Consider the following 13,230-nt stretch of genomic DNA (forward strand, 5'->3'; position numbering starts at 1 on the left):
TAATAATTGCGTATTTGACTTGGGATGTGTTTTTGGTGATAAGCTTTTGCACTGAGACACGGCCTTTGTGTGATATCATTTCCGAACAATCGAATCAAATTATCCTTTGCCACTGTAGATCGATATATCGCGAAGCACCCTGCCAAACGAAAAATGAGTAGTTTAAGTGAAGAAAGTTTGTGTAATCTTGGAAGTTAGCGCGTCGTCGCTTTCGTTCTCGTTCGCTCTCGCTCTTGTTCGCGGTTTCTCTATCTCGAAACTATGCGATTGGTCCTCGGACACAGTAAGTGGGGCCCTTTGACTCCACATGCACTCGGACTATCTTACAGTACTAGTCGGCGGGATCGTACAAGCCAAATGAAGCCTAATTTTTGTACCAGTCGGGTTTTTTGAACTGCCAGATATTGACTCCACCAAGTGCTCTCTGTAAGAAGCACGGACTTCGATTGAAGATCAATACCTTTTTAGGAAACTCCGGAGATAATCACCATGCAGGCACTGATTCTTTGGCATGACTTTTGGGGAAGATCGACTGCGGATACGTTCGAGCTCATGCTAAATTTGGAAATGATTGACAAAGGGTTGAAGCTAAGACACGCTTGGCAGGTACAGGTACACCTCGAAATTTTGGGCACCGGACTAAGAAACTGCGATTCTATAGCTTTAGTGGGCTTGGATTGGAGTATAAAGGGCTGGTGTTTTGCGGCCGACAAATTAATCTTCACTCTCAATGAATCTTCATTATTAACTTTCCTACCAAAGTCATTCTTTAAAATGAAGTTCTCTTCTGTGGCGCTTGCCAGTGCAGCCATTGGCCTTGCCCAAGCTACTCCTCTCGCTGAGCGCGCGCAAGTCACCGACGCCGACGTTCTCAACTATGCATTGACTCTTGAGCACCTCGAGGCTGCCTTCTATCAGGAAGGTCTTAAGAACTACACCCACGCCGATTTTCAGAAGGTCGGTATGCAGGACCCGTTCTACGCCAACCTCAAGGAAACTGCCAGCGACGAGCAGCAGCACGTCCAGTTCTTGACCAAGGCTCTCAAGGCTGCTGGTGCGAGCCCCGTCGAGGCTTGCACTTATAATTTTCCTTCCACGGATGTCAAATCCTTTCTTGCCCTTGGTAGCATTTTGGAAGGCGTCGGAGTCAGCGCCTACCTTGGCGCGGCCGCCAGCATCATGGATAAGGCTTACCTCACTGTCGCAGGCAGCATCTTGACCGTCGAAGCCCGTCACAGTGCCTACCTGCGTACCACCCTCGGCGAGGCCCCTGCTGCTCAGGCTTTCGACGACCCTCTTGACTTCGATGAGGTGTACACCCTCGCCTCGCTCTTCATTGCCTCATGCCCCGAGAGCAATGAAAAGTTGCCAGTCAAAGCCTTCCCCGCTTTGACTATGCCCTCCATGGCTCCTGTCATGACCGGCTCCCAAGTCGACTTGATGGTTGCCGGCGATATGGTCAATACTTCGGACATCTACGCAGCTTTCATCACCGTTACTGGACCCGTCTGGGCTACCCTCGAGTCCACTGGTACCGGAGAATACACTATCGTCGTTCCCGAGGGCGTTGCTGGTCAGAGCTACCTTGTCCTGACCAAGGGCAACAAGCAGGCCACCGATGACAACATTGTCGCAGGTCCCGCAATCGTCGAAGTTGGTATGCCCAATGGACCCATGGGTATGGGCACCAAGTGTGGACAGTCTGGCTCGCGTGCTTCCATGTCTATGATGCCCTCTATTTCCATGCCAATGCCCAGTGCCTCTAAAACGGGCATGCCCTCTATGTCGTCGGGTAGCATGACCTGGTCGTCCGCGTCTGCATCCGCTACCCCGGCTTACAATGGTGCAAGTGGAAACAGTGTGAGCGTGTTTGCCAGCCTTTTCGGAGCTGTGGCCTGCGCTGCTGCCTTTTGGCAGTAAACTAGCCGTTTCTCATAATCAGATAACAGGCGTGATACTCACAACAACATGTTTGTTATTCTCGTGTATAATAATCTAATATCATGGTTTTCTTGGTTACGAATTGATTTAGACAAAGAGGTACACGCACTCAATACAGTAAGCAGGACCCAACTTCTAGTTCCTATTAAACCGCCCACATACTAGACCTAGCACAGACCCACCAGCCACCGTATACACCCTGCACCTGACCTGTCCCACGGGTGGGTTAGTGGCTAATCTATCGAATGTAAAAGTTAGACGCCTTAGTACCTTATAACCCTTGAGAGACTGGTATTTCTAAGCAGCAAGTTCTGGTTGAAAAATTCAATAAAAAAGGAAAGTACAGTACTGCGCTGGAGAAATTTTAGTTTCAGTCACCAAAACGTTGAGGTTTTTGAAGACTTGATTGTTGACTGTAATTCTCCAGAACCTTTCTTAGGTATTAGCTTGACCATTCGGACAATCATTATTTAAACCTATTGGTCAAGAAATGAATATATCGTTAGACGTAACAAATACTAATGGGCAGGTTTTTAATGAACAAGTAGCTTGATTGATGACTTGCTCAGCTTGTTTCGAAATATCGTGACTACCTCTTACGCGACCGATCAGCTCCGGTCCTTATGGATCGCGTGTCTCTCTAGCACGAAATGGCTTAATAAATTAATAAATAACATCAGTTGTGGCAGGCATCTAGCTAAATAAGATGCTGGGATTGGCGGGTTTTGCGGCAGGTTTGTAATACGATGGCCGGTCCGTGCTTAATGAGTATGGTGTTATAGTCCAGCAGTTTCTATCCGGTGCAGCATGGACCATCACTCAGACCGACGCGAACGCCTTCGCCCTACGAACCAATCAGCGCGGAGATTACGAACTTTGTCCTGAGGAGTTTTAAACATAGCGGCGAGCTGCCCACACCCGAACCATGGCGCTAGGTGACCGCGACCATATAATAACTGTTGTATGTTTTTGCCGTTTGGAACTTGTTTTTTATGCGGGAAACACTAGTTGGAGATGAGAATTTCGTATTGCAGACTGATGCAACCGAGGGCCATCAATCCATTGGGAAGCGGTCCCCTCGGCGCAACACTATTCTATTTCATTTGGGCGAACTTATCCATCCTCCAGGTGATCGCATATTATCAAGTAGACTGAATACAGGCGCTTCACGATTGGGCGTGGGCTATGGCAGTTTATTACGGCTCTGATTTATACGTCCATTCTAAAGATACGCCTTGCTCTCTAGATACACGGTCGCTAAGCGCCGAAGGTGATTGATTGTGGCCATTCTGGTCGATTGGGAAATTTTTACACTTGACGTTAAGTGTGTTGTGCTGCGTTGGGTGGATATGCATTTGTGTAAACTCATTAAGGAGCTTATGCAGTCGAGTCACGCCGGCGATGGCCTCTGCACGAGCCTGACGGTGTGGCTCCTTCCGCTGGTGCGCGCTCCGCGATAGAAAGATAGGCATTTGTGGAGATTTGTTGATGGAAAATAAAAAACGGGTGGATGAGTGGATGATGAATAAGTGGATGATGGATGAGTGACAAGGTGATGATTAGCATTCGGCCACTACTAACCGTTTTACCAATAATAGAATTAGCTAGGTAGAACGTAATAATCCAAAAAATGTTGCTTTTAAGCATAATCTCTTATATTCATCACTATTTCTACCGAAATCTCTAGTTTGCAGTAAAATTGATCAAAGGGAGCTGAATATAGAAGATTAGTTGGAGGTATATATCTACTAAGAGAGGGTCTTACTCTTAGTAGATATAATTAACCCCAAGACTCCTTGCTTTAAAGTAGAGGAAAAGTTCATTATAATTCTAGCTAATGCTTTCGAAGTGGAGGCAATCTCACTTAAAATATTTCTTGTATAAGTATATATTATAAATTATTTGTTGCAATACTGAACGGGTAATAAATAGTAGAGTCGAGACTCGAGAAGCATTCTATTCATTATATGTCGCGGGATGATTACTCGAATTGAGAGGATCCATAATCTTAATTGACACTCTTAAAACAAGGAGCCCAACTTTATATCTTAGTCTGACTCTATATCATGAAGTGATTATGTTGAGGCATGAATAATATCATCCAAACCTTAATAGTGTCTAAGTCGATGACGCTTGCTTTTTGTAGTGGTAAAAATCTCAGATTCCAGAAACCTGTATTATCTCCAAAAGAGTTACATCTACCAACCTCGTGAAGACCTGAATAACAGGGAAGGAAGGCAGTCATTCTACAAGAAAAGTCTAGTAAAGTGCACGTCATGCAGTGGACAAAGATAGACAGGTGAACGCTTCAAATGTTAATCTTCCTGAAAAGAACGCGGGAAGCTCAATTTTCTGTTCAATCCCTGAACAAGCTCGGCATATTCCTGGTCAAGGTGCAATCCTAATTTTATTTTGGACTCAATATTCAAAATGGCTCCTTTCGATAGCTTTGCGCCTGGTGGTCCACTCATAGACCGTGGCAAGGATGAAATAGCTACTACCTCCGAAGATAAGGGTAAGTCTCCGGAGCAGCTAAAACCTTCAACAACGACAGTCAAATCACTCAAGCTGCTAACGGAACAGGTTTTTACGATGTGTGCACTAGAACCACTACCAAGCCAATGTGTGCATTGGATGACGGTGGAGGGATTGGCGGGCAAGGTGCCAGTTCCGAGCCTGTTGCCATCGTGGGTATGGGCATGAGACTTCCAGGGAAGGCAAGGACATCTGAAGACTTTTGGAATCTCCTCGCCAACAAGGAAAGTGGTTGTATTCGCGTTCCGGAAGATAGGTATAATTCAGAGGGGTTTTACCATCCTGCGGGTCGACCAGGCTCAATCTGCACACAGCATGGTCATTTTTTACAAGAGGACATTCGTCATTTTGACAATGAGTTTTTCTCCATTTCACCCACGGATGCAGGCAACATGGATCCACAACAACGAATGCTATTGGAAGTAGTCTGGGAATGCATGGAGAACGCAGGACAGGTAGGCTGGCAAGGCACTGACGTTGGGTGTTTTGTTGGAGTATTTGGAGAAAGCTGGCTTGACATCACCTCTAGAGACCTACAGCGTCCTTGGGATGGACAGGTGAACTCTACGATGGACTTTGCCCTTGCAAATCGTGTGTCTTATGAGTATGATCTGAGGGGCCCAAGGTAAACATCCGTGCTCCGATATCTATTTGAAAACACAAAAGCTGACTTCGCAGCCTGACAATCCAAACAGCTTGTTCATCGGGCTTGGTGGCCCTCCACGCCGCCTGTCAGGCAATTTCGAGCGGCAGTTGCACCTCGGCCATAGTCGCGGGAACGAATCTAATCATCACACCGACAATGATGATGGCGATGACTGCGGAGGGAGTCATATCCTCCTCGGGTACCTCAAAAACATTCGATGCAGCAGCAGATGGTTATGGCCGTGGAGAGGCGATTACTGCTATCCTGCTCAAGAAGGTAGACAGAGCAAAGGCAGACAATGACCGTATTCGAGCGACGGTCCGGGCCACGGCGACAAACTTTGACGGTAAAACTGCAGATATGAAGACACCCAATCCCCGAAGCCACGAGCAGTTGATACGTCAAACTTATGATGTCGCTGGGATCCATAACTTCTCCGAGACCGCCTTTGTTGAGTGTCACGGAACGGGCACGACAGTTGGAGATCCTCTAGAGGCAGGCGCCATTGCCGAGGTATTTGGGGAGAAGGGTGTCATGATCACATCTGTAAGACTTGGTTGCGAAATATCTAGAGGGTACACACATGGCTTACCTGATCTCAGGTAAAACCAAATGTTGGTCATTCCGAGGGCGCATCCGGTATCACCAGTATCATCAAGGCTGTCCTTTCTATTGAAAATGAGCAAATACCGCCTAATATCAATTTCTCCATGCCTAACCCTCGGAGTATGGTTGAGCCCTCCTTTGGGGAGCGATACAAGCTAATCTAATTGAACAATAGTCCCTTTTCAGAAAGCCCATCTCCAGGTCCCTGTACAGCTTACAGAATGGCCTGCAGACCGCCGTAAGAGGGTCAGCATCAACGGCTTTGGGATTGGGGGCGTTAATGCACACGTAAGTTGATGATTACAGCGGCGGCCTATAACTGATTAACCATAGCTTACACCCTCAGGCCATCATTGAATCGAGCAACTACTGCAGGACAGAGCGTCAAAGAACGACCCATCGCTCCACGAACGGCCCAAAGCTGATTGTATTGTCTGGAAAAAGCTGCAGCGCCCTGAAACAGAGAATCTCGCAATTTGAAGGCTACTTAGCGCGGACCTCGAAAGAAATACGTGATATCGCGTATACCATGTGCCAACGCAGAGAGCATCTGAAATACCGAGCTTTCGCTATCGCGGATGGAAGAGAATCCGTCTCATTCTCTAGTATCGAAAAATCCTTCCCATCGACGTCGCGACTTGCTTTTGTATTTACAGGACAGGGGGCTCAGTGGGCTGGAATGGCAAAGGACCTTTACTTGCTCTCCCAGTGCTTTCGCAACAGCGTCAGCAAGCTTGACAAAGCTTTACAATCTCTACCAGACCCTCCCGAGTGGAAGATAATAGGTATGTAGCTTTTTGTCTAGATTGAGTGCCGTGCCCCTTTGTTGCAGCTACTCAGTGGAATAGAGCAGTGGGACTGACGGACTCCATCAGATCTATTTTCGTATCCGGAGAAAGGCTATCAGATCAATACGCCCGGGCTATCACAACCCCTTTGCACGGCTTTACAGATTGGTCTGGTCGATATGCTTGCGGAATGGAACGTTCATCCCGCCGCTGTCCTGGGTCATTCCAGTGGTGAAATCGCGGCAGCCTATTCAGCCGGTGCCTTGACAGCAGAGTCTGCAATTATTGTTGCCTATTACCGCGGTAAGATCGCAGAGAAAGCTGCCTTGCGCTCCACAAAAGGTGGCATGGCAGCAATTGGACTTGGTCGTGAGGAGGTGTCTCCGTACCTTATGGACGGAGTCAAAGTGGCGTGCGAAAACAGCCCGAGAAGCGTAACTCTCTCTGGCGACAGCAATAAGTTAAACAAGATCACCGAGAATATTCAGGCAGAAAAAAAGGATGCCTTCTGCCGCCCTCTCCGTGTGAATGTGGCATATCACTCGCGTCAGTAACAAGCTCGCTCAGGAGACGACTTTTCTGGTGGTATTAATGCTAACGAGAGCTCCTACAGGGGATATGGAGTATTTTGGTCCAGAGTATGAGTCTCTCCTAGGCCGTGGTGTGCAGAGCGGTGGGTGCAGAATACCGTTATATTCTACGGTTACTGGTCAAGCAATGCCCAGTAGCAGCGAAATGCGGGCTTCCTACTGGCGTGGAAACTTGGAGAAGCCAGTACTTTTCTCTCAGGCTGTGATGGCGCTTTTAAAAGGACAAGAAATAGAAGCGATCGTCGAGGTTGGGCCACACTCAGCCCTAGCTGGTCCTCTACGGGAGCTATTTGCAGCTGAGAATAAGGTGTTACGCTATATCCCTACGGTCGTACGCGACAAAAGCCCGTTGTGTTCCTTAATGAAGACCGCTGGTAACCTCCACGCCTTTGGCGTCCCGATAGAACTTGCGGCTGTCAACGGAATTGCTGGTGAGAGAAATATCGTCACAGATATTCCGTTGTATCCTTGGCAGCATGGAACCAACTTCTGGGACGAGAGTCGACATGTTAAAGAGTGGAGGTCACGGCAGCACGCTAACCACGAGTTGCTCGGAAGCCGTGTTTTCGAAACTACTTCCCTAGAACCGGCCTGGAGGAATGTCATTCGATTGAATGACGTGCCCTGGTTGCGGGACCACCAAGTCGGCAATGATATTGTATTTCCCTGCAGCGCATATGTGGCTATGGCAGGGGAAGCTGTCCGCCAGATCTCAGGGTATGGCAATTACATCTTACGAAACATTTTCATCAAAAATGCCTTGCTTCTCAAGGAAACCGAATCAGTTGAGTTGTTTACAAGCCTCAGGCCAGTACGGCTGACCGATGAGCTTGATTCCGCATGGTGGTCATTCTCCGTCACCTCATGGAATGGCACGCATTGGATGCAACATTGCGCCGGGGAGGCTAAAGGTGTGGCTGAAGGTCGTCGATCAACTGAAAGAATTTGCGATCTTGCACGACATGTACCGTCACCGTCATGGTATCGTAGCGTGCGTAACATTGGATTGCGTTATGGGCCCAGCTTCCAATGTCTGAAAAATATCTCTGCCAGCCCAACCCACCCTTTGGCTGCAGCCACTGTCTACGAGGAAAAAGACCCCTACAACAACCCATATCCACTCCATCCTACCACTATCGACCAGTGCATTGTTCTCTCTGCAGCGGCATCTTGCAATGGTCTAGTTCGCAAACTAGGGGAAGCCTTGATACCCCAATCCATAGACGAGATATTCATCGGTCAGGGAAGTTCTCATATATCCGCGAAAGGCACGGCAAACAGAGCTGAAAGCGGTACTGTGATTGGAAACGCCGTTGCAGATTCAGCCGGTATCGTTGTCATGCAGCTTCGAAATGTGCTCTTGAAACGCGTCAGCGTCACTGAGGATGCGCAAGATCGTGATACGTTAGCAGGCGCACAGATGACGTGGACGCCGCTGATAGATCTCGCATCATACGGACAACTTATGCGGCCAAATTCGCATCGTGACAGCAAAGTCTTAGTGGAGAAATTAGCAGTTTCGTGCATTCTTGAAAGTGCATGTCAAATGAGTACGCGTCGTGCCTCGTCCGAACACCTTCGAAAATTTCAATCGTGGATATGTTTCCAGGTCGAACGATTTGCAAGAGGCGATTACTCTGTCCTCCGCGAGACAGGCGCGTTGTTAGCCACATCGTCATCAATTAGAAGGACCATGATCGGTGAGACTGCGGCAAAATTAAAGTCTGGTCAATTTGCGCCCTATGTGCAGGCAATATTATCCATTTATAACAACATGGACGATATTCTTGAGGAAAGAGTCCATGGGCTCGACCTGTTGGCCAGAGACGATTGTCTGACTGACATCTATCGGACCATCGGGAGCACGATGGATCTCGGAGACTTTTTCACCTGCTACGGCAAATCACGCCCGAATATGCGGATCCTCGAAATAGGTGCAGGGACTGGCGGTATGACCGAGACTGCACTCCGAGCCCTGTCTTTAGCTAGCGGAGTCCGCTTGTTTTCGACCTATACTTTCACCGATATCTCTCCAGGGTTTTTTCAAGCAGCAAAGAAAAGGTTTTCCGGGTACGAGGGCATAAGTTACCATGTCCTTGACATCAGCCGCGATCCGATTGAGCAAGGCTTTGCCGCAGAGCAGTATGACTTGGTTATTGCTGCAAATGTAAGAAACCCAACCCACATATTGCCACGCCTACTACGAAGGCGGCACAAAAGGACTGCTCAAAGATCGCCTACTGACGAGGTACTTGCAAATTCTGCACAGGTTCTGCACGCAACTCCTTCACTCTCCAGGACTCTTAGGAACGTAAGGAAGCTTGTTGCGCCAGGCGGCCGTCTGTTTCTCCAGGAGGTCTGCGGAGGTAAGTTTGTGTCATTGTCCTCTTATCTTCCGTCTATGAGTTAACAATACCAAAGATATGGTCGCACAATCATACATTATGGTAAGTCTCGTATCCTAAGAGAAGTATCCACAGTATTAAATATTAACTCTTCACTTCGTATCAAGGGTTCTCTCCCGGGGTGGTGGCTAGGTGACCACGACCAACGTGTTAACAGTCCTTATGTGGAGCCCGAAAGATGGCACGAGGAGCTTCGGAAGTCTGGATTTCGTGGAGCACAGTCGGTTGTGTACGATGATCAAAAGCCATTTCATCAAATGGCTCACATCGTATCCATGCGTGAAGAGATTGACCCGGAAAAGTCCGTTACCTTGCTCCATGATGGGCTCATTGGCAACACCGGGAAGTCCATTCAACAGTCATTTATCCATCGCGGATATACTGTCTCTTGGTGCAACCTGGGCCAGGATTTGCCTGGTAATCAAAGTGTCGTATCTTTGCTGGAGCTGGACAGACCTTTCCTTCATGACATCTCCAAGGATAACTGGAATAACATCCAGGGGTTGCTGTCCGGACTGACGTCCCAGGGCGTACTTTGGGTGACGCTGGAAAGTCAACTGCAAAGCACAGACCCGCGCTATGGCATGATCCTTGGTCTAGCCAGGACTATCCGGATGGAGGCTTCATTGGACTTTGCTACCCTAGAAATCGATGGTTCAAGCCAGACGGCCGCCAAAGGGATTGTAGATGTTTATGAACATTTTGACAGTTTCAGACAATTGCCTGGCGCAGATGTTGATTTCGAGTATATCCTGACCGGTAGCACAATCCAGGTGCCAAGGTACCTGCCATGCTCCCTGAACTCGGAATTGGAAGCGACACCGGATCCAGGTGATTCGAAAGTGCTAACAGTTGGCAAATACGGTCTGCTTGAAGCTATGCGATGGGTAGCTCAAGAAACAACAAGTCTCACCAGGGACTTGGTGGAAGTCACACCGCGTTTCTTGGGCTTGAACTTCAGAGTACGTTACTAAGCCAACCGCCCTCGGGGTTCCGTGTACAGGAATAACACCGTTTAGGATCTTCTTGTGGCTATGGGTATTGTGGACGACTCTCCCACAAGCATGGGTATAGAGGCTTCAGGGACAGTAACAAATGTGGGACCTGAGGTGCACGACCTGATCGTGGGAGACAGTGTGGTGCTTCTTTCCGCCGGTGGTTGTTTTGCATCGCCAATAGTCGTCCCTAGGAAGCTTTGTCACAAGATCCCAGACAACCTTCCTTTGGAAGAAGCAGCCACCATGCCCTGTGTCTTCAGTACAGCAATACATTCACTGCTTAACGTGGCTAGGATTGAGAAGGGACAGGTGAGATATGACGCATCCTGGTTCCTTAATGTTTGACTGACTGAGATCCTAGACCATTTTGATACACTCCGGTGCGGGAGGAGTGGGGCAGGCAGCTATACAGATCTCTCAGCACGTCGGTGCAACTGTACGTCATGTACTCACTCGTGAGCCAGTTCATTAATTGCTGATCATCTCAGGTTTACGTAACAGTAGGGGACGACGAAAAAGCTAATTATTTGACGGAGAAATATGGTATCCATTCGGATCAGATATTCAATTCCAGAAGCCCCAGCTTTCTTGCTGGCGTCATGCAAGCGACTCGAGGACGAGGAGTTGACGTTGTGCTTAATTCCCTGAGCGGGGAGCTACTCCACATATCCTGGCAGTGCGTGGCCCAATACGGCACCATGGTCGAAATCGGCAAGCGCGACATCCTTGGGAATGGAAGGCTAAGCATGAATGAGCTCCTCCGCAATCGAGCATTCTTCGGTGTCGATATGGCGCAAATTGTCAGAGATAAACCGGATTTAGTCCAAGGGTAAGTTCTCCCGTGGCCCAAGCAGCGGAGCAGCAGGGGCAAGTAAGTGGCAGGTGTCTGGGCTAACCTCCTTGGGATATATAGTCTTCTCCGTCAATGGTTTTCTTTCCATCAACAACACGCCATCCAGAGCATCAGACCTATCCATATGTTTGAAGCTACAAAGCCCCAAGAGGGATTCCGTCTTATGCAAAGAGGAAAGCATATTGGGAAGATTGTCATCAGGATGCCTGAAAGATCCGAGGTTCTGAGTTTAGCTCCGACTCGGTCCAAAGTTGAACCTTTCGAGGAGGGCGCCTATCTGATAGTTGGAGGACTTGGAGGAATAGGTCGTCCAATCGCCACCTGGCTCGTCGAGAATGGAGCACGCCACCTTGTCTTCTTTTCACCATCTGCCGGACGTTCCCAGGAGCACAAAGCTTTCTTCGATGAAATTCGGGCACATGGTGCTGAGGTTACAGCTATCAGTGGAGATGTTAGGAAGTTGTGTGACGTTCAACAGATTGTGAACATGAGCCCAAAGCCAATTGCGGGTGTCATACATTTAGCAATGATTTTACAGGTATGACTGCCAATCAGCCGCTGCTTAGCAAGGCCGTTTAAGACCATCAGAATCCACAGATGAAGCCTAACATGATAAAATTAGGACCGCTCAACCATCGGTATGGCCTATGATGCATGGTGCGCTGCAGTCGAGCCCAAAGTCAACGGAACTTGGAATCTCCATTCCGTCTTTGGAGGTGCGGATTTGAGGTTTTTTGTTCTGATGAGCTCCATCGGCGGAATCCGCGGCTACCCGGGCCAGGCAAACTACGCGGCTGCGAACTCATTCCTAAACGCTTTCGCTCACTACCGCCACTCCTTGGGGCTTCCTGCATCGGTTATCAATCTAGGGGTCATGGACGAAGTGGGATTCGTCGCTAGAACACCGCTTGTGCTAGAGCGATTCCGCCAGCAAGGAACGCATATCCTTACCATACGGGATCTTCTGGACGCCATGGAACTCACTGTTGGCAACCAGCTACCGAAACACCATTTGTCGAGCACACTCGGGCTCACTCACTTGAATGTTGGATTCGTCACCATGAAGACAGGCAGTGCTCCTCGATTGCGGCAAGATGTCCGCCTAAGCCTTGTCCGCGAATTTAAGCAAGACACAGCAAGCAGTCTCGGCAATACTGATGCCCCACTGAAAGACTTTCTATCGAGCATAGCTGCAGATAGCTCTGTCTTGGCGGATCCAACTAGTTTGGAGATACTTACCAAGGAAATTTCTCGCATGTTCTGTTCTTTGCTCTCGATAACAAAAGAGGAGTTTGACCCCGACAGGGCCATCTCCGATCTTGGAGTTGACTCACTTGTAAAAGTTGAGATTCGAAAATGGTGGCGCCGCCATCTTGACTTGGATATCAGCATCTTTCAGATAAGCAACGCGCCATCGGTGACACATCTGATCGAATCTGCGGTGCAGTCCTTAGGCGCAAAGTTCGTACCTCATTGAGTGTTGAAAGAAGCTGCAGAGTTCTGAGATTGGACTGTTTTCCGCCGATGTGGGTTTTTGGAATGACTCGAACATATAGGTAGTGAGATAGGAGTGTACGTTATGGGGTTTCGCATGAAACTGGTAATAAATATATGTTAGAAATTATAATTGACTCTTCATTTAGATACTATATCTTTCTATTTAAACATTTTCCTTATATACCCCCTTCTTAATATTTCAGGATATTTAGGAGGATATTTATAATAAAGAAACCTAGGTGCCCTATCAAGGGCTCCTCTCCAAAATCAACTAGAACGAGGATATAAGGAAATATATTAGTTTAAAGGGTCAACGACTCTAGCGCATAAGCCGTGATTAGGGAGCAGTCTTCTGATGATAGAACTTCAGG

At 48.2% G+C, this 13,230-nt stretch overlaps 2 protein-coding genes across 2 annotated transcripts; both read left to right on the top strand.

The window, feature by feature from the left end:
• Positions 1-774: 774 nt before the first annotated feature.
• Positions 775-1,920, top strand: N7484_005454 (ferritin-like domain-containing protein; the record flags this gene model as incomplete). Its single annotated transcript, XM_057115873.1, has 1 exon — positions 775-1,920. One exon carries the CDS (start codon positions 775-777, stop codon positions 1,918-1,920), a length of 1,146 nt encoding a protein of 381 aa, XP_056971756.1.
• A 2,451-nt stretch (positions 1,921-4,371) lies between these two features.
• N7484_005455 (type I polyketide synthase) lies at positions 4,372-12,839 on the top strand (the record flags this gene model as incomplete). Its single annotated transcript, XM_057115874.1, has 16 exons — positions 4,372-4,456; positions 4,525-5,101; positions 5,155-5,668; positions 5,725-5,848; positions 5,904-6,016; positions 6,075-6,513; positions 6,604-7,062; positions 7,130-9,273; positions 9,376-9,472; positions 9,528-9,553; positions 9,619-10,473; positions 10,531-10,818; positions 10,871-10,945; positions 10,998-11,338; positions 11,423-11,900; positions 11,985-12,839. The coding sequence occupies 16 exons, from the start codon at positions 4,372-4,374 to the stop codon at positions 12,837-12,839; spliced, it is 7,470 nt and encodes a 2,489-aa protein (XP_056971757.1).
• Positions 12,840-13,230: the final 391 nt, after the last annotated feature.

Source organism: Penicillium longicatenatum (genome assembly GCF_028827895.1).
Source record: "Penicillium longicatenatum strain IBT 33135 chromosome Unknown contig_3_segment0_segment0, whole genome shotgun sequence".
NCBI lineage: Eukaryota > Fungi > Ascomycota > Eurotiomycetes > Eurotiales > Aspergillaceae > Penicillium > Penicillium longicatenatum.